Here is a 25,181-nt window from a genome sequence, read left to right as displayed (position 1 = left end):
GGCGGGCTATGCTAATCGCAGCTGCTGATCGCTGACGCGCCATCACACCACGCGCCGCCGCGGCCGCCGATTGGCCGGGGGCGACCTGGTCTCACTGACAACAAACCGCGGGGGGCGCGCGCGCCGGGGCCGCGGGGGCGGGGCCGCGGGCCGGCCCAAGATGGCGCGGGGTCGGCGGCGCCCGCCGGCAGCGGCAGCAGCCTCCGCCTGAGCGCCCGGGGCCGCGGCGGGCCCTGCGCGATGGAGGGCGGCGAGCTGGCCGCCGAGAGCATGGACACCCTGACTGAGCTGGGCGACGAGCTCACCCTGGGCGACATCGACGGTAGGCGCCGCGGGAAGGAGCGGGGGGGTTGGGTGGAGACGGCGCGCGTGGGCTCCCCACGCATATCAGGGGGAGCGCTCCGGTCTCCCCGCGCGGGCCCGCGGCTGCTGGGGTAGGAGGCGGGGGTGGGTGGTCCTTGGATCGTGCTGCTGGAGTGTTCAGGGTGGGGGCGCTTCCCACGCGGTGCGGGCTGCCACGCGCGCGGGGGGAGCGGGCATCCCGCGTCTCGGGTGGGCACGGGCGGGGGAGCGGAGCGCGTCCCGCCGGGCAGCGCTCGCCTGGCGAGCGGCCACGCGTGTCTCTCCTGTCACGGGAGCGCTTCTGAGCTATTTCCGTGGGGCTGCCGCACGCCTGGAGTGGAGGCCGAAGCCGCAGGAGGGCGGTGGGGCTGTGGGGATCCGAGCTGCCGAGCCCACCCTTCCACCGGTGGCTGGCGTGGGAAGGGGTCGGGGAAAGCGGTGACCGTGCTCCCTGCTCCTGCCGCACATCCACGGTGCAAGCGGCGCTGCCCACATTCCCCTCGTGTTCCCTCGTGGGTCTTTTAAAGTGGGTGCTAAACGATGGCTGAAGCTGTGCCTCCACTAGTGCCCGTGGGAGGCCGAGCCTCCAAGTCATCCTGCATCGGAGCAGCTCTAACTGCTGAAATTTCCTGTTTTCCCCCTCACCCTAAACTTTACTGCATCGCTGGCACAGCCCATACCTGTGAGAAACCCCCTGTTTTCCACCGAAGTGCAGCAAGATGAAGCGCCTGCGTGTGTCGCCTATTTTATGTATATTTTTGGCGACACTAGCCCCTGAAAACCCCATTTAAAATTATATTTCTCGGTGTAGTCTGTGCTGTAGCCGGGTGGAGATGAGCTCCTGCCTTAGCTCACTGCTCTGCTGGGCTGTAATCCCAAACAGTGCTCAGTTTTGGGGCTGTCCAAAATATCCTTGTTTAGCAACTGGGAGGTAAAATTTTGCCAGTACTTCTAGGTCTCTCACTGACACTGATTTGCCACACAGCTTGGGGCAAAATGTATATTCCTTTTTTTCTTTTGTTGTAAAAGAAGACTGTGCCTTATGAGGGTGCAGTGGGTTTGGTTATTGCTCATAAAGTTTGATAGTACATATTGAAGGAGGTGTTTGCTGTTGCTTGAGCACCACATAATGAGTTCTCAGGTTCCATACGGAAACTGAGACGAATTTATGAACCCAGCAATGGCTCTGAGCTGAGGTGTGATTCAGAGTGATGAGTAACTTAGGAAAACGAGCTTCGCTTTCCTCCCCACCTCCAGGGGTGGATTTTCTCAGGGAAGGCAGGGGGAAGATACGTGACAATCCTGCTTTTTTTGTGCATCAGCATGGATTCATCTCAGGGTTTGAAATTTTGCAAGGATTTTCATTTGGTTTTTAAGTCGTCTTGTGGGTGTTCCTCTCCTGTTCAGACTGAGGGGGCTCCTCACTGCCTGTTGTGTGGATTTTGATTTTTTGTGGCAGATGTGCTCTGAGGTGTTAGTGCTCACTGGATTCATACTTCAAGACAGGGCACGAGGGTGGCCGGGGGGCCCCAGTGCTGAGCCCAAAGGCTTTGCCTCTTGCCCCAGCATGAGCTCCTCCACCAGCCATGGGCATCTTCTGCTGGCAGGGCACTGCTGGGTAACATCAGAGTACGAGGATTGAGTCAGTGGGAGGTCGAAGCACATCAGGACAGAGGAGTTGTTTCTGTTGAGGTTGGAGCCACTGCCTGGGAAAGGCAGCTGAAGCCCAGCCCTTGCCTTTCTGCCAGGTATTCAGGCCCTGGGCTGATGAAAGCAGCAGAAGCCCTTGGTGGGCTCAGTTTTGGTTTTGTAATACCTTGTTGACATTTTTTAGCCTTGGGTTGGGCTGGGATATTTTTCTGCAGTAAGGTGACTCTGCTTTAGGGCCTGAGACCTAGATACCTCTCCGGCACAGAGGGTGCAGGTGCTCTGGTGACACTGATGGCTCCAGAAGCACCTGAGGTTTCTCACAGTCACTGTGGATATTCTGCTTTCTAGGTAGGCAAAGGTGTTTTAAAAAGCAGAGATTTGGATTTTGGGTGTCAGCTGTTTCACTTGCATTTGATTTTTTGTGCGTTGTTATTAGGAAAGCTCTTGAGCCCTTTAAAAGAGGTGGATTTTAATTAAGACTGTCAGACTTCCTGGCAGTCTTAATTCTGAAAAAAGTAAGCTTTAGACTTTTTGCATTTAGTCAAAGTTAAGTCTGTCATAAGTTGTGATTTAACTTATAAGAGCAGGAGTAGTTTTTTAATAATCTATTAAATCTACTGCATTGAACAAAAAATTCTTTAAAGCACAGCACTTGAAATTTTGTTCTTATGCTGGAATTTACTCTTCCAGAGCAAATCTTATCTGATTTATGTTTATTCCGTACTTGCAGTTGTGCTGTCTGATAGTTAAATAGCAATCAAATGCAGAGTTCAGGAAGTAGTGTGGATTATCAGTTTTATCACAGTGAGGGTTATTTGGGATGGTCTTAGCTGAAGTCAGTTGGAATGTGAAGAGCTGTTTAATATCTATCTAGATGTTGATCTTGAAACAGCCCTCTTTGTTCTGCTAGTGTTTTGTGAAAGCAGTAAAGGCAATGCATTAAAAAAAAGAAATCTTTCATTCCTCTAGTGAAGAGTTGAGACAAGGGTTTGGTCCAGCTGGTCTCCAAGGGTGGCTGCTGCCTCATCCTGGGGGAGCTGTGCGTCCCCACTTAGAGTCAGGTTGTGAACAGATCAGGAGGGCTGATCTCCCAGGCTCCTCCCTCCAATAGACTCTAGTTCTTGAGAGCAGTGATCATGGCCAGTGCTTAAATGTGTGTCAGGGTGTGGAAGGATTGCTATCCAAAGAGAAAAGTAGAAGTATTGCAGAAATGTGTCGAAATGTGTGTTGAAGGACCAAGAGGCCTGCAGGAGGATTCATCCCTTTGCTCTGTTTCAGACAAAGGAGTGTCAGACAAATTAATTGGGTAATGTGTGGGTGGCATTTCAGAGAGCTGAACAAATTAATAGCCGTCTTATTGCTGGGGCATAATCCATGGAAACTTCTTGTCAAAAGTTTACTGCTTTAAATCTATTTCATAAATCACAGCAGCAACATCCTTTGGGGTTTGTGAATGAGAAAGGTCCTGGTGTAAGAAGCCCTTTGGTGTGTTTTTTTCCTATAAATCAGAAATCTATTTTTTGCTTCCTAAACCCATATTTATTATTTTGTCATAATCTCTCTTAGATTTGAGGGTCCCCTCTTTTCCTGTTTCCAGAAAAAATATATAGGACTTTCAGAAAATCATGGAAGAGCCAGTGCCTCAGGGGCAGGTCCTGGGGTGGGGAAGAATGTCTGATTTCTCATGCCACTGCCTGTACACAGATCAGGGAAAGCATTCATATGTCTTAAGGTATTAAATTGGATTAGATGGAGGGAAGAGGAAGCTCTGCTTATGAACAATGATCTCTTGGTTGTGAAATGTTCACCTCTAGGGGGAAGGCCTATAGTGTTGCAGTAGGAGCTTCTGGGGTTCATAAAATCCTGGAGAAGGTGGGATGGAGAAAACCTCTTGTCTGGTGATTGTAGGCAGAAAACCAACCAAACCAAGAAAAAGTTATTCTGATGTTTTAAACATATGCATGGGTTGATCATGGTACAGTTCTATAAAGTGGTGTTTCCTTTCATGTGTTTTCCCTATTTTTGTTATGCTCGTAAGTAAAAGAAAGAGAAGATAAATTCTTATCCTGTCTCTTCCTTTTCCAGATACTCCATGGGGCAATAGAGAAGATAGGGGACTTGAAAACTCCCAGAAGTTGGGTGGGAGAATGGTTCGTGCTGGAATTGTGGAGGTGCTTGGTTTCTTCCTTCTGCAAGGGTTAGACTGAAGGAGTGATGGAACAAGGCTCTAATATTTTAGATATGTATTGGAGATGGCTTTAAGGTCTAGTCTGTGCTTGGATCTTGTTGTCTGGAAAGTGTTGTGGGAGGGTCTTACTTTTCACTCTGAACAGCAGCAGCAATGCTTTCCTGCTGTCCACTGGTCTCTCTGGAGGTGTTGCATTGGTGTGATGTTCTCTGAAGGTTTTGAAGGACCCAGACTCCCTTCTGTGCACACACCTCATAATTCCATGATGTAAATGGCAGGTATCAAAGTATGCAGGTGACGAAATAGTGTTGAACATTTTTTTTTCTGTTTTACAGAGATGCTGCAGTTTGTCAGTAACCAGGCAGGAGACTTTCCAGACCTGTTTTCGGATCCCTTGTGCAGCACGTTCCAGGGCAGCGGCGGCAGTGGCAGCAGCAGCGGGACCCTGGAACCGCAGTTGCAGCGGCCCTACAGCCAGGTGCAGCTCCAAACCTTCCCAGCATCCCCTGCATCCCCCCAGCTCCAGAGCCTGCCCGTGAAAGCAGCACAGATGACACCTCCAGCCCCTCCACGCTCAGCCCCTGTCCTGCAGCCGCGGCCCTCGGTGCAGCCTCAGCTCCAGCAGCAGGCCGTCATGATCACGCCAACGTTCAGCTCTGCTCCCCAGACCAGGATTATCCAGCAGCCAGTCATCTACCAGAATGCGGCCACAAGCTTCCAAGGTAGTGCTTGCAGCGCTCAGGCTACAGGTGTGCCTGGTGCATGCGAGATTCCAGCATGCTCAGGCTGTTGATGTGCCTGGTGCACTTGCAGTAAATGGCGTTAGTGTTCAAACTCCAAGTCTGTTGTCAGCCATGACAAGCCTGATGGTTCTTTTCTTGTGATGCTGCCTATGGGGTGTTCCTTCTCCTACCTGCGTGGCTTTGGAGTTGGGGAGCTTGAGAAATTGTCAGGAACGAGATCTTAAGTGTTCCTGTGCGATCTCTTACCATAGTTGTTATCTTGCTGCTCTCCTCTGGATTGGCCTTCTGCCCTATGGCTCTTGGGAGGCTTGTGAAAAGATGTTTAAAACATTGTTGGCAATCCTGTCCTCCTGCTGATGGGTGCACTGGGCAGATCCAGTCTGTCCCACACAGCAGTCTGGAATGATGGCACATTTTGTCTACCAAACTCTGGAGCTCAGTACTTGCACTGAGCAGAGACACCTGTAGGAGTATTTAGCAGTCTTCCTTTGGGACTGCTGGATATCTTGATCCTCTTCAGTAGGTTTTGATTCTTTACATGACAGATAGGATCCTATGGTCCACCAAGACCAGGGAGGGGGAGTGGGAAAGTGCAGGTTGGATGTCCTGTATAATGCCACTGAAGCAGAGTCCTGTGCTGTCAGACTAAAGGGTTTTGGCTCTATTGTCTCTTAGCTGATCCTCTGTGCCTCCTGGAAAGCTGCTATTCTAGGTGCAGTGCCCTGTTGCAGAAGGCACCAAAGCAGCTGGAAGTTTCCCAACATGTGGGGTGTGTTAGATGAATGCTGCTTACTAAGAAGTAGTGGGAAGAAGAGGAGTGATGCTAGGAGCATTTCCAGGCTCCAGGAGGGAGGTGTGTGTCTCTCAACCATTTCTGACATCTCTTCTGCTTTTCAGTTCTCCAGCCTCAGGTCCAGAGCCTGGTGACATCCTCCCAGGTTCAGCCGGTGACGATCCAGCAGCAGGTGCAGACGGTGCAGGCCCAGCGAGTGCTGACGCAGGCTGCCAACGGCACCATCCAGACTTTAGCGCCAGCCACGGTCCAGACCGTTGCTGCACCACAGGTTCAGCAAGTTCCAGTAAGTAAAAATGCGGCATGATGGGGGATCCAGCAGAACAGGAAGGTGTTTTCTTGGGTCTGGTCCCCTGGCTTGCGTGGGGAGAAGTGGTGAAGCTGTAGGGCTGGCGATCCTGGCTGGGATTGCTTCTGCACAAATGTGAGAAAACCTGAGAGGTTTTAGCCAGCCTGTGTCCCAGAAGCATTTTACTTCATGCAGATCATGTGTGAGAGTCCCTGTTGTGAGATGTAATCTGACTTCTCACCAATGCTCAGCAACTATTTTCAGTAAAACAGTAACTAATTTTAACTTGGTACTGCCAAACCCAGTTGGAAACTTCACTTGAACAGGCTTTCTTTGACTTTTGCCTTTGCACGCCCATCACCTCTACCACATCTTATAAGGACTGGTTGATACTGGAATGCGTTCTTTTAATTCTTCCGTCATTTTTAAAAATAGTTTTACTGGTTTACAGTGCCATGTGATTTTTTTTTTCACTCTTGTGCATCTTTGTATTAAAGAAAAATGTCTGTGAAACTCAGTGTGACAGAATTGCTGTGGTTCAGTTGTACTATGCCATCTCTGGTGTTCTCAGAGAGTCAACAAGGTATTTGAAAAAAAACAAGAGCAAAATGACTTACAGTGGATTTTGATCTGCTTGATGTTAAAGGTACAGAGCCTTTCAGTGAAAATGCTGGGAGAAGCTACTACGGGTGTTTGCCAAAGCAGACTATCCTAGCTGTGTTAGACTGAATACTCAGACAGTTAAAGTAGAGAGCTAATTATAGGTGTAACTGGAGAGAGGAAAGCAGCTTTTCCATCAGCTCTTTTGTGTTTTTATATACTTGTTTACTTCTGGTGACTGGTTTGAAAACCACTGTCCTGGTGGTTCCTCTGCCCCACTCTATACACTGCTGTTCACACTGTCTCCCGCTCAGAGTTTGTATTGAGGCTGATGGAAAGCATCCAGGTGATGCAGGGTTCAAGTCAAAGAAATATTCACCTTGTTATTTTGTCATCCACTGAGTTAAAGCTATGATAATTCTGTTATTGCTTGCCTCTGGCTACTGAGATCAGCTGGGAAAGGTGTGCCTGCTCTCCTCTTCACCTGTAGCTCTTTTCAACCTAGGTTCTCGTCCAACCTCAGATCATAAAAACGGATTCCCTGGTCTTGACAACCCTGAAAACAGATGGCAATCCTGTTATGGCTGCAGTACAGAATCCAGCACTGACAGCACTCACTGCTCCCATTCAGACCACAGCTCTGCAGGTACCCTATGGCTGTCCTTCCATCCCTCTCCTCACTGATGTCCTTTCCTATTAACACAAGGAAGAGATTCGTGCTTTGGTGTTCTGCAGTGACACAGACAAGAAGGGGTTTTGAGGGCTGTTGTACACACGTCCAGGGCAAGTAATACCCTGTTTCTGTCAAGGGTAAACACACAGATTGTATTGTTTGGCTGCCTTCCCATGGCCAGTAAGCAAAGATCAAGGGCACATTTCTGTTTACCTTTTTCTGGTATTACGAGGAGTATGACCTAAAAATTCGTCTAGTTTTTAACTTGTAGCCAAAAGCTGACTTACTCAGAGTACCTGTGGAACTTCCTTTTGCACATCAGTAGTGTCTAACAGTAGTATATTAAATGTGAAAACTAATTAAACTACTTTTCAGAGGGCATTTGCAGGGAGGATTTGTCATAATCCTTGAAGGTGGCAGTTGTGCTTCATGGCCTCCAGTTCTAATCAAGTCTTTGAAATTTATGCCCCCAAAGAAACATTTATTATGATCTTGTATGTTCTGAATAGATATCTTGGTATAAATATTTATTGGGGGAGATAAGCTTGTCAGTGTGAACCTAAATTTTGACTTGTTTTGCAATAGCACGGTAGGCTTCTTAGATACTTATTAGCAGCCAGGCTAAAATCTTCAATTAATCTGCTTGCTTTTAGATGACATTTTCACACAACTTGAGGCTTACGAAGTTCTGTCTATCTGAGGCATATTTGAACACACTGAAATTAGGTGGATATTAGCCAAGGAAAGGTATAGGACTTAAATTCATTTATTTGTGAAGTTCCAGCTTGAGGTGAAACTGAATTAATTTCTGGTATCCCAATTAGAAGACTATTTCAGTCAAAATTGTTTCTCAAATGACTCATTACTAGTTTATTCTCATGGCTAGCTGCTCTAGGCTAGTTACTGTGTTTTGTCTTTTGACAGAAATAACTCTTACTCTCCAAAGCTACGTGCTTCCCTGATCCTTGGTGTACTTCAGAGAGCACATGTGCCTTTCTAAAGCTTGCTTTGCTAGATTAAGCAGTCTGAACTTTCTTTCATTACAGTTGTCATAGGAGTCCCTCTGTGCAGCTGTTTTGGTGGGATTCATCATTTTTTTATTTCTGAGTACATACTTACTGGTTTAGTTTGCTTAGATGGTCTGTCCTACATCTAGATGCCCAAGTTTGAGCTTTCCATTCTGCTGTATATCTCTCATTAGTCTTAGTTCCTCATATTAAGGCATTTTTATAGCTTATCGGTTGGTTTTTTTTTTTTTTTCCTTTAGAGAAATTCAAATCAATTTGAACTGTGTTCCTCAAGGCAAAGGTTGTTTTTTCATAGTTGGATCCTTTCCAGCAGTATCATTACTTGTGTAGTTGGAAATAGTGTAAGCTGCTGCTGTTTTCATGACTATTTGTCCAAAGAAAAGGTGGATTTTGACACTTGGAGTATAAAGATTGTAGGAACAAGGAGGAACTTTAGTCCCTTTATCTATTTAAGTGGATGAACAGAGCATAGTATTGGTAGAAGTGTTGATGTGCTTGGAGAACAAGAGATGTTCCTATTCCACAGTGACCAGTGTGGGAGCCAGAGTGACAGATTTTTCCTGCGTTGCTGTGCCAATGCTTGTGCCAGCTAAGAAAGATGGAAGGAATTTGGCATCTCACATTTTCTGAGCTGTACCAACTTTTCCTGATTCATTTTTGTTTACTCCTTCTTCTTTTGCCATCATAAACTTTATCTAAATTGGCTGATTGCCCTTGACACTTGTTGCGCGTGGTCTTTGTAGACCCTCGTTGGGAGCAATGGGACCATTTTGACCACAATGCCGGTGATGGTGGGACAAGAAAAGGTGCCTATCAAACAAGTTCCTGGGGGTGTCAAGCAACCTGAACCACCTAAAGAAGGAGAGAGGAGAACAACTCACAACATCATTGAAAAGCGCTACCGGTCATCCATAAATGACAAAATCATTGAGCTGAAGGACCTCGTCATGGGGACGGATGCCAAGGTGAAGATGGGAAATAAGTGCAAATGTGGTGTCATAAATACTTTGTCTTCAGGTGTTCATTTGCTCTACCAAATGAAGCATTTGGGCACATGCAGCTGTTAGTAGCATGCACATGTGTGTTGGTGAGAATCACTTATGCTCAATAATTGTATTCAGGAAGGGTCATCTGTAAAATATTAATTTTACTATGCTAGTGGTACTGTTTCTTGAAAATAAGCTATACCTTATGCATTTGTTCTTGCATTAATTAGGTCTAACTTAAAATAGGCCCTCTGGGTAGAATATCCAAGTGGATGTTTTGGTAACTCTGCTAAGCCAGATCTTGCTTTAATTAATTTCCTTTTCCATGTGAGTGCAGTAAGGATGAGGATTTACAGAGCTTTCCAATTTATTTCCTTTAGACACTGAGCTGAAAAAACTCCTGCTTGCTCAAATACTGCAAGCTTTCTTGTGCCACATATTCAGGGTTTGTTCCTACTCGCTTTACCTCATGCTGATGAGGCAGGCAGTAGTATTCTTGATACTTGCTGTGACTACTGCACAAATAAATGCACTAGTGAAGTCACCTCCTATTCCACTCCATTGGAAGTGGAAGCTTTTGAAAACATGGGTAGTGTGCAGTGGCTTCACAGTACTTTTGGCTTATGTTTAGAAGATAAGCTTGCTGCTTGCTGCTGCTGGAAGCAAGGATTGGCATGGAGATGGCCAAGCAAGTAAGGCAAGGAGGGAACTACTTATCTCAGACTTTATCAGTGATCAGGCAGCAGTTTGTTCTGTCCCAGAATTGATCCACTTAATTTATAAACTCTGGTACTTTCAAAGGACTATTTCTGCCTGAAACCTAGGTGTGAACTCCATTGTAATTTGGATGTTAATCTATTTCTCTTGTACTGTTTTTAAAAGATCTTAGAGAGACCTCATCTTTGTCTTTGATGCGTTGTCCACGGAGCATGCTCTGTTAATGGCTCCATTGCAGCTGCTGGGCGGTCCTTTATACCTTTTTCACCACATGATACAAAGGGTTGTGGTAGTCCTACAGGCAGGAGTGATCCTTTGATACTCCTAATATAAACTGCATTTTGTACATTTAATTCCTTACAGATGCACAAATCTGGTGTCCTGAGAAAAGCCATTGACTACATTAAATACCTGCAGCAAGCTAACCATAAGCTGAGGCAAGAAAACATGGTTCTGAAGCTGGCTAACCAAAAAAACAGTAAGTTGTGGAGGCTCTGTAGCAGATGGGAGGCAGTCAGCATGGATGTAGGATGTATCTTGCAGTTTCTTATCCTTCAGAGAGGTTGTATTGATAGTGGTCAATGTTACTCCAGATGACTGAGCCAATCTGAGAGCTACTGACAGGAGTCAGGATGGAGAAACATGTACATAATGCACTTTGATTTTTTCAGAGCTGTTGAAGGGCATTGACTTGAGCAGTCTGGTTGACAACGATGTAGACCTGAAGATTGATGACTTCAATCAAAATGTGTTGCTGATGTCTCCTCCAGCCTCTGATTCAGGATCTCCGGCTGGTTTCTCTCCCTATTCCATTGATTCAGAGCCAGGAAGCCCGCTCCTTGATGATGCAAAGGTATTTGTAACTTTACCTGCCAAATTCAAGCTATCTTCTTCAGGATATTTAAGAGCCAGAATTTAAATTCTTATTCTCAAGAGTGGAACCAGAAGACATCTGGCAAGCAGATTTGTAGGGCTTAGAGATCCTCTGTAAGGATGAAGAAGGTGCATGTGTGTGTTTTATCTTTCTTTAAATTATTGAGACTATTTCCTGAGCTGTATTACCTGAGCCCTACCTTAGTTGCTGGAAGAACTGTGCTTATCCTTCAGCCCCTGTACAGTCTCGGTAGACTTAGAGTGCATGTTCATTACCCAAGGAACCCATGGTTTTTCAGGATATGTATGTCAAGTGGGTAAAGCAGGAGAACTTGGAAATGGATGGTGGCATCAGTTGTGGTTTATGAGACCATAAGTAACCAGAGTAACAAAAAGCTGTTAGCTGTCTTTAACTTATGGGGTTTTTTTGTGGATATCACAGAAGTGGGTTTTCTGGGAGATCCTCAAAAGAGTAAGGACAGCAAAGGTTAATCAAACCAGGGATACAGTTACAGTTAATATGTAAAATGACTGGACACAGAAGGAAGTTGAAGGCAGTCAAATATTTCAGCCTCGTCTTACTAAGCTAAGAAAAGCTTTACTGGAGTCCTTGCTCTGTAGCTCAAAATTTATACATGTTCTGTTTCTCCTTATTCCCTACCCCTTCCTTAGCATAAACATTTTTTGTGCTCCAAAGTGGTAAGCATTGTGTTTTTTCTCCTTTTTCTCTCCATTCCTATTCCCTTGAAGGTTAAAGATGAGCCTGACTCCCCTCCTGTGGCACTTGGTATGGTGGATCGCTCTCGAATACTCCTCTGTGCTCTCACATTCCTTTGCCTTTCCTTCAATCCACTGACGTCCCTACTGGACGCCCGAGGAAGCCGCGAGTCCGACAGCCTGGTGCGCCATGGCTCCGGCAGGAACGTGCTGACCATTGAGTCAGGTAAGGAGCTAGCATAGCTTGGGCCACAGAGGATGTCCAGCCTTACGTGGTCTCCCTAAAAGCCACCTGCAGCTGTGAAGGCTGCCAGTCACAAAGTGGATGGTTTGTGTGTTCAGGGAGTTGTACAGCCTTTGTTTAATGGGTGGGGAGGGCAGTAACTGCAGGGCAGGGCATGGAAGGAGAGCCAGCTTGGATATGGCTCCAGTTCACATCCAGTGTTCTTGCGTAAAACCAGACATGGCTCAGCGTGGTGAGGTTGAAGTGGCACCTATTTGTAGCCTAGCAGTTTGGGCTTCTGGCATAGACCCTTGAAAAGTAGTTTAGGGTGTAAGGAGTGTCCTCCTTTCCTCACCAGTCTGTGAGGCATGTTCGCTTTTGACTTGTTTTTAAGGTAATTGACTGATTTTTGTCACATAATCATAGAGTATTACTACACTGTTGCTATGGAGTCTTGCATCTGGGCTAGTTGATACACTCATTCCATAAAATTCATAGTTAAAAGTACAGTTTAGGAGAGGGTGGGGGATGCTGTAGGCATGCAGTTGTTTTCCTGACTATGGTTCCTCAGTGTCACTTTGCAAATTTAACTAAGATTGGAAAATGATACTGGAGTATTGAGTACCTGTGGGTGTGTCTTACAGAAAAATCAGAAGACAGCTTTTGGAAAACTAAGTGCTGATTCATTTTTTTATACATCAGTCTTGTAAAAATAATAATTTGGTTGTGAATGTTGAGGGTTGGAGTTTGGATGAAGAGGTGTTGGTATAGGTGTTTCCTGATTGAATTGCACTCTTTGCAAAAACTGAATTAAACATGTGGCAAGCATAGCAAGACATCCTTCATAGTCTGCACTCATTGTGTTATCAGGCTTTTGGTGTCCAGGTTAGATTTTAACTTTCCTTTTTGGGGTATCAATTGTAGATGCAGCTGGTTGGTTCGGTTGGGTGATGCCCACCCTAATCCTGTGGCTTGTGAATGGAGTGATTGTACTGAGTGTGTTTATAAAGCTGCTTGTGCACGGAGAGCCGGTGACCCGGCTGCACTCAAGGTCCTCAGTCACCTTCTGGAGGCACCGCAAGCAAGCGGACCTGGATTTGGCACGGGTAAAGTTGACTCGTTGTTTTTCATTAAATGCATCTTTTAGATGGGATTGTGGGTAAATGTTTCCCAGTGAGGCAGTGGCGTTACACTTGCAAGATACTGTATTCCTTGATGGATCATCCTGTGTGATTTCAGCGAAGATGTTGCCAGGTTGTTCTGAGCAGATTACTGTCCTACTCAGCCTAAGTTAGAGAGGCATGAAAGGAGTGGAAGAGGCTCCTAATTTCTGTCCTTGTTGCTAGCTCCTGCACCTCGTATTTGTTTTTGGCAACAGCATCTTGGGTTTTGTCCAGAATCTGGCCTCTGCTGTGTCTGTCTGCTGTCCTCCAGCTTCTAGGAAGTCCTCTTCATTGTTGAGGAAACATTATATTATAATACTATATTATATTATAACATTATATACAACATATTGTTGAGGGAAATTTCCATGGTGTTTGACAAGACAGGAAGCTCTTTTCATGTAGTGCTGATGTGTCTTACAGGGAGCACAGGATCAGAACCATGTGTAGAAAGTATATTTAGGGCCAGATTTCAAGCTGGCTTTTAGTTTCTATGTTGATGTCCCTCTGCTAAAGATCTTGTCCTGACTTGCACATCAGTTTGTCATGCTCCCAGTGCCAAGGAGGTCCCAAAGTGTCTCTTGATAGTGATTTTTGTTGCTGAACCTTTTGTTGTCTTATTTGCAGGGTGATTTTGCTGCAGCTGCGTCAAACCTGCAGACTTGCCTGTCAGTGCTCGGACGAGCACTGCCAGCTTCCCGCCTGGACTTGGCCTGCAGCCTGTCCTGGAATGTGATCCGCTATAGCCTGCAGAAGCTGGCGCTGGTGCGGTGGTTGCTGAAGAGGACTTCTCATCAGTGGCGGGCAAGGGAGGCCACTGCAGGATTCGAGGATGAGGCCAAGACCAGCGCTCGGGATGCAGCCCTCGCGTATCACAAGCTCCATCAGCTCCACATAACAGGTGGGAGCAGAGGTGGCAGATCTGCTGTCTGGTTTTCCTGAATGAGGAGACTCAGCTGATCCTGGGGCATACAAGGAGGGGACTACAGCCTCTCTCCTCTGGGAGGGCTGCTGTTAGAAATTAGCCTGACAAATTTTAGGAGCCATTTAGTAAAACACAGCAGGTTCATGCAATTAAAGAACTCTGTAAGAATAACTGAAGAAACAGCAGTCTAAGCTTCTCATATCAACAGGTTCTTGTTGTTTCTTTAGGATAGTAGTCCTGCAAATTGTGGTAGTATTTAGTAGCTGGTACTACTGATTAAAAATTAACACTTTTCCTTCTGCTGATACAGGTAAACTTCCCTCCAGCTCAGCTTACTCGGGCTTGCACATGGCATTGTGTGCTGTGAATCTGGCTGAGTGTGCAGAAGAAAAAATCCCACCCAGCACGATGGCAGAAATTCACCTGACGGCTGCAGTTGGCTTGAAAACCCGCTGTGGGGGCAAGCTTGGTTTCCTGGCGGTGAGTTGTGTTATCTTCCCTGATCACACCCTCAAACAGAGATCTAGGAAAGCCTGGAAGCTGGCATTGCTGCATCTTGGAGAGGGCGTCTACTAGCACTACAATTATAATATGACCTGCAATTATGATATTAACTGTAATTACGATACGATCTTTGTCCTTGGTGGTGCTGCTCTTTCCTTAGATACTATTCTCAGTCTTGTCCTCTTCTTTCACCAGAGCTACTTTCTCAGCCAGGCTCAAAGCCTGTGCAGCTCGGAGCGAAGTGCCATTCCTGACTCGTTGCGTTGGCTGTGCCACCCCCTGGGACAGAAGTTTTTTGTGGAGCGAAGCTGGATGGTAAAGTCTGCTGCGAAGGAGAGCCTGTACTGCACTCAAAGGAATCCCGGTGAGAGACGCTCATTTCACAAGTGTGTGGCATCCCAGCGCTTTGAGGCAGTCTTTCCACTCTTGTCTGGGACAAAAGTGGGTGTCACGTTTGAGAGTGTGTCCTTTTATCCCCACCCTGCTTCTTCTTATCGCTGAGAGGGCACAAGGAGCTGAGATGTCTCCTCAGCCTGCAGGGTCTGGCTTGCCTCCCTTTGTATCCTGTGCTGTGTCACACTGCTTGTCTCTTTATCTGCTGGAACACAGCCCAAAGGTGGCCCTGAATGTCTGAGGAGTGACTTTGGAGTGACCAAGGTTTACCATCTGCAGAGCAGTGTCGTCACTTTTTTTGCTGAGAGGCTGAAGTGCCAGAGGGACCTTCTAAAACTTAGTCTCTAAATCGTTCCATTAGTTTCTTGAGAATTTCCCTCTACTATTCTTCCTCATGCACTTTCCTACATTTTGATTTTTCTTTCTGAGTGTGTTGGGAGGTTTCTAGGGCGATATGCAAGTGAAATGGTTTGGTTTATCCTTCTTCTCTAGCGGATCCCATTGCTCAAGTCCATCAGGCATTCTGTGAGAACCTGCTGGAGCGAGCAGTGGATTCACTTGTGAAGCCTCAGACTAGGAAGGAGGTAGCGGGACAAGAGGAGGAGGAGTCGTGGTGAGTATGTGTGGCCCACTGGGCAGTGCTGACCACAGCAGCAGGCTCTGAGGCAGAGCTCATAACCACTGACCAAGTGCTGTGGAGCTTGGTTAGTCCTTGCTAAAGGCTTGGAATGACAATGCTGGTCTGACCGCCACTGTTTATTAGCAGAGCAAGCTCTGCCTCTTTGTATTAAAACCTCTCAAGTCAAAGGTGAACCTGGGAGTGGTGGGGATTTCTGGTGTTAGCTGGCGTAATACTGGTTGATTGCTCAACTAAATGGATGGCACTTCCTCTGCTGAGAAAAAGTTTAATGTTCAGGAGGACTAAAATTAGAGTGTACCTACCTTTTCTTGCTATTTCTTGCTATTTTGTGCATGAATGTTCTTCTGAGTGTGACGTCTACCTGCAGTAAAAAGCCAGATGTGTGGCAAGAGGAGGAAAGATGATGTTAAACATAATTGTCATTGTCTCTAAGCTCTTTGACCAAATCAAAGGAGAAAGTAGGTAGGAAACAGCACCTTATTGTACTGAACCATGTCCAGCTTTCTCCTGGACTGCACAGGATGCAGGAACCCAGCCTTTGCAAGTAATTTAGCACTGTTTCATGCTGATCTCCAGATATGCTGGTGCCAGGCAAATGTTACATACATATATGGGAAGCTCTGTAAGAATCCTGTCCACAGTAAGTGTGGGTAAAAGCCTCAGATGGGAAGATAATCCAGTTTCCCTACCTGTGTAGGAAAAATACTCCATAGCTTTGCGTTTTTTCCCAATCTCATCTCTTTCCTGGCAGAGAAGGAGCAACAGTTTGGTTTAATTGCACACGATTGGATGCTGCTGTTGAGAGAAGGTAGCAGGATTTGTATAAGGGAGGTGGATTTTATACCCAATATCCAATGTATTGCCACTATACTTGTGGGAATCCTGTCTCCTCATGGGAAGGACTAGATCTAGTATAAGAGCAAGCTTTTTTGTCCCACTCTAGGGGTGGGAGCTCAAGGTCTTCATCTGTAGCATGTCCCAGTTAAATTAGGTCATTGGTGCATATGCTATTTTCTCTGACCAATGCTGAGAGCGTGCTGTCACTCCCATTCTTACATATTTACATACATGCAAATAATCAAAGAAGTGTAGTTCAGCCTCTTTTGGAGGCAATGATTGAAAAGGAGCCTGTAATTAACTTGTAACATATCTCTATGTTTGAGGTGAGACGAGGTTAAATCTAGTTCTGTGCTGGTGGTCATGCAAGGGGAAATGTGAAGCTGCTCCTCTCGGAGCATTGCTCTGCACTTCTAATCATGGGGTGGTCTCTTCAGTCCACCAGTGTTGTGTTACTTGTAGAACTTGAACTTTCTGTGGGCTTAATGGGTCAGCACAGTTTAAACATGGCTTGTGAGCGAGAAGTGCCTTGATATCTTCTGTTTGACAGCATAGCAAAGATCTGCCCTGTTCCTTGTTTCAGTGAATTCTCAGGTGCCATGGAGTACCTGAAATTGCTCAACTCATTCTTGGACTCAATGGGAAGTGGAGCCCCACCCTTTGCCAGCAATTCTGTACTCAAGTCGGCCCTGGGTAAGTCTGGCAGAACTGAAGCTCTTTCAGATGCAGGATGTACTGCCAATACAAATTCCCTCTCCCTACCACCTCTCAATCTCTAGTTTGAGAGGAGAAATGCAGTTCTTGGAGTGAGGCCTGATTGCATGCCATTGTGGTACCACAGCTCAGACTGGAAGAAAGTGATTAAGAAGGCTTATAAATTTGGCTCTGTGTTGTAATGCTGAGTGCCCAGCCAGGGACTCCTGCTATTTGTATTGTTGGGCAATATTTTTTTTCCAATCTGAACCCTGTGCCCTTGCCTGAGAGCGTGCTCCTAGCAATGCAAAGCGTGAGGAAGGGTGGAGCATATAAACAAACATAACAGCATTGCAGCTGAAGTACAGGAGGGGTTTTTTTCCATTTAATTACCTATTGAACTGGGTTGCCCCCACTTTCACGGTGGCTGTCAGATATATTCCCCAATCTCCAGAGACCTGCAGCCTCTGCTGTAAGCAAGCTCTGGGCATATATTGGAAGGGCTTGTTTTGGTCCCTTGCTGTATATTTAGTGGGACAGCAAGGGCTGCAGAATCCTTCTGAGCCATGTGCTCATCTGCGCTGGGTTGGTAACAGGCTGCTGGAGTATTTGTTTAGCTTGGTGTTGGTACAGACAGCACCTGGCAGCTCACTGAGATGCTGGTGCAGCTTTAGACATAGACTAACTGCTGTACCTAAAATGTATAGAGAAAACATAATAGGAAAACGAAGTAATTATTTTTTTAAAGGGGAGTCTGTGCTTTGGTCAGTATTGCCATAGAATTGAAAAGCAGGTAAGAGTAACAGAACATATGTCCTTTCTCCCTAAGCAAGCTTTGGGAAGTTTTTGAGGGGATGTTAAATAATGAAGGAAATTCTATAGGGAGCCCAGTGTACTGTCTTTTCATGATGGTGATCAGTGCCAATCATGAATCTATATAAGAGTGGAGAAGTTATTTTGGAGCGGTGAGTGCAGATCATTGTCAGGAAGGAAGTCAACAAATTTCTAGACAAGATGGTGGGATATATTCTTGTTGACAAGATACAAACATGCCATCCAAAACTCTGCTTGCAGTCAGATGTAGGGTGTTTGCATGCTGCCAAGTTCCTTTATGTTCTTGCAGCACATTTCAGCATTCACATGGGTGGCTGAGTTCCTATGGGTTCAGTTTGGGCTCATTAGCATCAGTCCCAGCAGAAAGCACTGGCAAGGGCCTGTGATACCTGTCCATTTCTCCAACTGTGAGGGAGCCGGGTGTGCTCTCCTGGGCTGCAGCCACTGGTTCTGTTTTGCAGGTCCCGACATGGTGTGCCGGTGGTGGTCAGCAGCCGTGGCTATGGCAGTCGCTTGGCTCAGAGGGGATGATGCAGCTGTGAGGTCACATTTTGCAGAAGTGGAGCGCATGCCAAAGTCCCTGGAGATGTCAGAGTGCGTAGGCCTCATACACTTTTCAAACTGCTACTCCTTCTAAATGGGTTGACTCCTTCCCCTAATGCTGTCCTGTGGAGTCACACCTACCTGTGCTCTGGAGCTGCAGGTTCTCTTGTGCTCTGCAAGTGCCAGTGTGCTCAGTAGCTAATGTGTAGGTCAAGGCTTGCAGACTGATAGTAAAGCTGTGGACTGGAAGTCACAGTCATAATTGCTTTGTTAGGGATGTCTTTTGGCTTTGTTCTAATTGCAAAGTCTCCCACCTTCTAAAATCAACTAAAACTCATGTGATGATGGAAAGGATGGTGTCACCATCTCAGTTCTTTTGCACTAAAGAATTTTTGCCAGCTTTCTCTCATTTCTCTGTTCTGTCTGTGTAGGTGAGAAACAATTGCCGTCTTTTTTCTGTCTAAGGAGTGATGATATCTCTTGAAGGTGGGAGAGTGAAAGCTGATGCTGTAGCAGCATGACATGGTATTGCTTGAAAGCAACCTGCTTTCTCTTTCAGGAATGCCCTGGTGAAAGCTACCTTCTACATGTGTAAAGCTATGCAGGCCTCTCTGTCTGGGAAGGCAGATGGACAGCAGAGCTCCCTGGGTCACTGTGAGAGGGCCAGCAGTCACTTGTGGAACAGCCTCAACATGAGCAGTGGCATGTCCAGCACTGTCCTCAACAATGTAAGCATTATAAGCCCTGGGATAACACATGGTCTGTCTTGGTTGTAAGGTTGGTCTTGTTGCAGGTAGCTGCATTCTCCATTCACTCTGTGTATCGTGGGATTACAGGGGAGGCTTCTTCCCTATCCTTGAAAAAGGCATTGCCATTGTTCTGTTTCTGCTGTATGGGAGAGCAGAGCCGCAAGTACAGTGTCGTCTCCCTGGGCACAGTGTCAGCTCTTGCTCCTCTTGTGCTAGTAGCTATCACCCCTTTCTGGTGCTTTGACCAGTTGAATTTGGCCCTGCATAGATGGAAAGTATCGCTCTCTCTCCTCCAGGTCAAGTTGGTGATACCTGTAAAAAACGACATCACTCAGTCAAGTCTGCTTGTTTCAGGCCACACTTATGAATGTTTGAGTCCTCTAACACAGAAGTGTGGCTGTGCTGTGCTCCTGAGTTTGTGTGGGGCTTCTTTCTCTTCTTTCCAGGATTACGTAAAACTGGAGCTTCCCTCCATGGCATATGGGACGTGGTTCTAGTCCCTTTCATCGTTGCTGGGTGGCAGCTGTAGTGCATTGTAGTTGCATTGCATGTTGTGGCAGTGACTGTGCAATGTTTCTGCAGTGCAGTACAGAGGCACTCTCTGTTCAGCAGCACAGGCAGAGAGCCCTCCCAGAGCCGGGAGCGGTGCTAGGGGGCAGTAGCAGATGGGGAAAAGAGGTTTGGCAGCCGCTGTTGGCTGTGCTACGACTGCCTCTTTTTTCTCTGCAGGTGGCACGGCTGTCTTTGCTGTTTCCCACTAGTTAGCGTCGCTTTTTGGGCAGGAAAACCTCTGCGGGAGGCTGTGTTTCTGTGGGATCAGTTTGTATTTGTTAGCATTGATCCCGGTGAAAGGTACAGGCAAGGGCATGTAACATTGATGCAATGTGCCCTTGGCACGTTTCCTTGTCTTGGTCGAGAGATGCCACTTGGGGAAAATGCAAAGGCCTGCTCCCTTGGGTGCATTGTGGTAGGGTGACACAGCGGGGAGGGCAGGGGAGCACCCCAGTGGGCTGGAGGTGTTGTGGCTGCCTTCCCACCAGCAGCTATGTAGCTTGTTACTCACCCAATGCTATGTGTTACTAAAAGTATGTGCCTGGGCATCTTGCCTCTTGCAGATGATCCAGCTGCTGGCCTGTGACTTGCTGCTCTCCCTCCGCACCAGCCTGTGGCAGAAGCAGGCGAACGCCAGCCAGGCGCTGGGTGAGACCTACCACGCGTCGGCCCCCGAGCTCACGGGCTTCCAGCGCGACCTCGGCAGCCTGCGCAAGCTGGCCCACAGCTTCAGACCCGCCTACCGCAAGGTGATGGCTCGCCCCTCGTGCCTGCTCCACCTCCAGCTTATCTAGAGCCCTTCCTGGGGGTGATGGGAAGCTGGTGCCCTTGGAAACATAGGGTGCATCAAAGCTTTTGTGGTTTGGATACTTGGGGTGGGATGCTCTTCCGCTACCAGCCTCCATACTTTCTCTTGGTGGGTGATGAAGGAGACTCCTGTGGGAGTTCAGTACATGTGGGAAGTATCCACTTTAGTTTCTGCATAGAAAACCATCAGCACATGTGTATTGCTAAATACTATGGCATCCTGTCTATTAAGGTGGCTTCTGACTGGGTCTGTTCCTCTGGGGAGCGTGGAAGGAAGCTTCCTCAGCCGTGTTGGCTCTGCTGAGTAGCTGGAGGGTCAAATGCATTCTGCAGCTGTAGAGCCTCAGGTGCTTTTCTTGGCATTTCCCCACTTCTCTTCAGTTGATCTAGTTTTAACCCTCTGTAGAGGAAGTAGAGTCTAATACTTGGGCACAAGAATTGTCCTGGTGTTGTCAAAATCTAGATTTCACGGCTTGATGCTGTTACCGAAGCACTGTACTAGCAGGTTGAGAATCCTGGACCACAGTGCCAAAGTTTGCTTTTGGATTTTTCTACCTTATTCCCTGCTCTCAATCCTCCCCCTTTCCAGGCCACTCAGAGTTAGGTGTCAATTTTTTTTCCCCTTCCTCATGGTTACCCTGACCTGCAAATTCCCCAGAGACAGGTGGAAAGATGAGGGAGGAACGTGGAAATGGGTCTCTGTTTTTATCAAGGTGTCAGTGCTCTGCTCTTTAAATGTGGTGGCTGAGAGATGACAGTTCAGCCACAGCATTGTCCCTCTGCCAGCCCACCTCTCATCTTCCATCTTACCTTCCCTTCCAGGTCTTCCTCCACGAGGCCACCGTGCGCCTGATGGCAGGTGCCAGCCCTACCCGCACCCACCAGCTGCTGGAGCACAGCTTGAGGAGGCGCACACCCCAGAGCAGCAAACAAGGTCAGCCCTCGGGCCCAGGCAGTGACCCACTGCATGTGGGACTGGGAGGGGGCAGTGTTTGGGCAAGGTGTGGGGGCATAGATACAACCTGCAGTGTCTTCTGCTGTGTCAGGATAATGAGCTGCCATCCGTCTGTGGCTCAAGGCAATGCTTCTGCCGTCTTCTCTAAAAGCCAGCTAACATGATTTGCGAGCCCTGGGCTGCAGGTGTCAGCGAACAGACTGGAAAACATTTGCCTTCATGAAGCTACAAGTGCACAAAACTTGGCAGTCTGGGGTTTGGAGTGGTCAGTGCAAAAGGCAGAAGCTGGGGATTCTAAAGGGAAGAGTCAAAAGATGAAGGATGTAAGGGAAGGGGAACCATGCATGCCAATGTTGGGATGAGCCCTAGGAAGTGAACTGAAAGAAACTGCCTCTGTAGAAGAGAGGATTTACAGTTCCTACCTGACTCTAGCTTAAGACTGTTCTCCTCTGCTAGCCTAAAGGCCCTCAGGGTGCCCCCTGCTCTTGGCTCAGCCAGGGGATGCCAGCCAGAGAAGCCTGTGCTCGGTGGTGGCAGTTGAGGGCCTGTGTGGTGGGGTTTTCTCATGCAGGTGGTAGCTCTGAGTTTTCTCTCTTCACTGTTTGTCCATAGGGGAACTGGACACGTTGCCAGGCCAAAGGGAGCGAGCCACGGCCATCCTGTTGGCCTGTCGCCATCTCCCCCTCTCCTTCCTGTCCTCGCCAGGCCAGCGAGCAGTGCTGCTGGCCGAGGCTGCCCGCACCCTGGAGAAAGTGGGGGACAAGCGCTCCTGCAATGACTGCCAGCAGATGATCGTCAAGCTCAGCGGGGGCACAGCCATCGCTGCCTCCTAACGCCGGCATTGGTTCCCTTTGTGCAAAGACAGCCTGGTTGAGCATCAGCCTGGACTTCCCTTCTGGACCTTAGAAAAAGTGCTAGGTTAGGGCTGTGCTGGTGGGATCAGGATGGGGTGGGAGAGGGAGGGAAGGGTTTTGGGTTTTTTTCTAAACTTGCCCCAGGTTTAGCTTTACTAGCTTCCTTGCTTGTTCTCAGGCACTGCAGCAGGATTCTGTCTAATTGTGGTTTTTGTCACTATGCCTGGGGCTGTTGAGAAGTGCTGCCCCAACATAAATCACCTGTCCCTGCTTGGGACAGAAGCCCACAAGCCCACGGCATAGAGAAGTGGCACATCCCGTGTCTGTCCTCAGGGGTATTTTGTTCCCTTTCCAAACACCTCTGCAGAAAGGAAATCTCTGGGGAGGGCAGAGGATCTGTTCAAGCCTTGTTCCTTGGGGCTGCTGGGGCCTAAGGCTGTTTCCAAAAGAGAGAGAAAGGCTATCCTTGAGTTGTGTGTCAGGAAACTGAAGCCCCCTAGACCCAACTTAACCTAGGTGCTCTGGGAGTATCGCTTGGGGCCAGTACTGCCTGGAAAATTTCTCTACAGTTTTTATACAAGTTTTTTAATAGGAATGTTTGTGGCTTTACAAAAACAAGGGGAACAATGCAGCAGATTTCCCTTCCCTTCTGCTTCATGCGTCTTTTCCTGTGATAGCTGCCTCCAGTTTTCAGCAGGGGGTGGGTTTGTGGCAGACTGCAACAAGCAGAGCCTGGTAGACCTTGGCATCCCTGGTCATCTGGTGCTGGGTGGCAGCAGAGGTGGGCATGCTGTGCCCTGCACGTAGCACGAAGGGTGAATGCTTCTCTGGTGCCTTTTCGTTGATGCAGAAACTATTTTTAGAAACAGGTTTTTTTATGTTACTCAACTCCCAGTCCCAGAACTTGTCTTCAGGTGTTTCTCCTTGCCTTTTCTAACTGCTCCACAGCTCAAATCCTACAGGATTTAGGAGGCCATGGTTTAGGTTACAAGTCTCCCATCTTTGTTGCCGTTGCTATTCCAAGCAGTTTGACTTGCAGGTGTTGAATTGCCTGTGACTTTCCAGGAGTAGGAGGTGGATTTGGGACAGGGAGAGAACGGTTCGCCCTCTTTCTCTCTGCCTTTCCTGTTGCATCTCTCTGAAGAAGTGCAGAGTGGTTGCCCTCTCACATGTGCATATGTGGAAACCAGCCTTTGGCAAGTGGGCATTGCTGTTCCTCCATGTGTACGGCCGGTATGTTCTCCATGCTGGCAGCTCGAAGCATTTAGATACAGGCAGCCATCCAAACCCATCCTGTCTCAATCAAGCCTGTACTGCCCAGCTCCTTCAAACTTGGACTGTTTTGTGAGAAGCTTTATATTTATCCAGCTCTTGCAGAGAGGTGTGAGCTCCTTCAGAATGAGAAGAGAAAGACAGGTGCTTGCGGTTTCCCTTTGCACAGGGTATTTTGGCATCTGGGTGGGCCATTTCATGTGCTGCAGTAATTGAACACAGATAATGCTAGTCCTGGCGTTGCCCAGCTTCAAGGAGATGGAAACTGGGGCCAGGAGAAACTTGTCTCCCAGCCTGTTCCCAGTGAGTGTGGTCTGTAGCTGTGGACAAAAGCGTGGGGACCAGAAGGTGTTTGCCTCCCTCCCCCACTTGATTTGGTGAATAGCTGGTGGACACTCAGCTGCAATAGCCGGTACTGTCCTACTGGCTGGGGTGTCCCTTGCTTCCTGGAGTCGGTGGTTGGAGGTGGAGCTTATTGTTTGAGGGGAAGAGGTTGCTCTCAAGAGTATCTGATCAGTGTAGGGGAAGCTCTGGTGGCGGCAACTTAAGCTTTGAGCAGATACTCTTAAGTGTGCAAAGCAGCTCTTGATTTGTACACATTTTGATTGCTCATTGCCAAGTTCATGAGCTTATCAATGATCCTGTTTTTGGGGGTAGATTGCCTCTTCCTGATTTTTTTTCCTCTTCTGCGGCTCTCATGCTGTCTTCCTTATCACGGAGTATTTTTCTTAAAATACAGAAACTCCTTGCCTGTGGCAACCTAAGTTACCTTGCATTTCTCCAGGTCTGCGTGCAGCACATGGGCAGTTCTGTGCTTTAGTAAAATGGGAGGTAAGGCTTTGGGAAAGCAGGGATGCTGAGGTTTCACGTTGTCACTAATGGTAGTCTGAGCCCTGGGGGCTGGGCCGCAGGGAGTACTGGCTGGGCCAGGAGCTGGGAGAAGCTGTTGGGCTGAAACCCAGGTACTGAATAACATGAAGCACCAAGGGTCCCAGCATGGCTGGTATGTCTCTGCCCCCTCCAGAGTGAGGTATCTTTGCCCTGTTTTTTTCTACACAGTTCAAAAACTTGCTGTCCATCTGTCCCTACAACTTTTTTTATATGTGTGTGTATATACTGTAACTTTTTAGTTTGTGGGTGGGAGGAAATTGTTTTATGGATTATGTGAAGAAAGTCTATTTATCCACATGGAGTTCAGAGTAGGGATGCTTTGTGATATGAGATGCAACTGGTGGTGGGGAAGTTGCCCAGGGAACATATCTACTGTCTGAAAACCCTGTTCCAGGGCTTCTGAGCATCTGTTACCTAATAAAGATGAATGTTACCACCACCTCCCACCTGCCCTCTTTCTCTTGGCTCTGTTCATCCCACCCAGCAGCTGCTCTTAAGCAGAGGTGAGCTTGAAAAGTCCTTTAGAGACATAAAACCTCACAGGCACCTTGTGAATCTGTCAGTCCTTTGTCCGGATGACCTAGAGAACAGAACTGTACCGTTTGCCATCAAAGTCCCTTGGAGGAGCAAGTGTGGTGTCTCCATGCTCTTCTGGAAGCAGCTCAAGAGCATGATGGCTCGAGCAGAGCCAAGCAAGGTGGAGCTGGGCCAGAAGCTTGCAATTTTAGGAGCTTCTTTAGCAGAGGA

At 47.6% G+C, this 25,181-nt stretch overlaps 1 protein-coding gene and 1 non-coding gene across 2 annotated transcripts; both read left to right on the top strand.

The window, feature by feature from the left end:
* Positions 1-109: 109 nt before the first annotated feature.
* SREBF2 (sterol regulatory element binding transcription factor 2) lies at positions 110-24,873 on the top strand. The gene is made up of 19 exons (XM_030262905.4): positions 110-322; positions 4,516-4,902; positions 5,821-6,002; positions 7,111-7,251; positions 9,050-9,271; positions 10,373-10,487; positions 10,681-10,862; positions 11,633-11,825; positions 12,747-12,928; positions 13,613-13,886; positions 14,221-14,390; positions 14,610-14,778; positions 15,300-15,420; positions 16,868-16,977; positions 18,273-18,405; positions 18,914-19,082; positions 20,219-20,404; positions 21,285-21,396; positions 22,030-24,873. The coding sequence occupies exons 1-19, from the start codon at positions 241-243 to the stop codon at positions 22,248-22,250; spliced, it is 3,351 nt and encodes a 1,116-aa protein (XP_030118765.4). The 5' UTR covers positions 110-240; the 3' UTR covers positions 22,251-24,873.
* MIR33 (microRNA mir-33) lies at positions 19,622-19,691 on the top strand. Its single transcript, NR_049061.1, has one exon. It is a non-coding gene; the product is annotated as a microRNA mir-33 (primary transcript).
* Positions 24,874-25,181: the final 308 nt, after the last annotated feature.

Source organism: Taeniopygia guttata, chromosome 1A, assembly GCF_048771995.1.
Source record: "Taeniopygia guttata chromosome 1A, bTaeGut7.mat, whole genome shotgun sequence".
NCBI lineage: Eukaryota > Metazoa > Chordata > Aves > Passeriformes > Estrildidae > Taeniopygia > Taeniopygia guttata.
Note: the sequence above shows the minus strand (reverse complement) of the source record. Positions and strands in the feature narration are given on the sequence as shown.

Excerpts from the sequence above, each read along its gene's own strand:
- SREBF2 (XM_030262905.4), top strand. The coding sequence starts at position 241 with ATGGAGGGCGGCGAGCTGGCCGCCGAGAGCATGGACACCCTGACTGAG. Across the intron at positions 14,779-15,299 it reads CTGCACTCAAAGGAATCCCG|CGGATCCCATTGCTCAAGTC; the intron begins GTGAGAGACGCT and ends CTTCTTCTCTAG. Across the intron at positions 19,083-20,218 it reads CCAGCACTGTCCTCAACAAT|ATGATCCAGCTGCTGGCCTG; the intron begins GTAAGCATTATA and ends TGCCTCTTGCAG.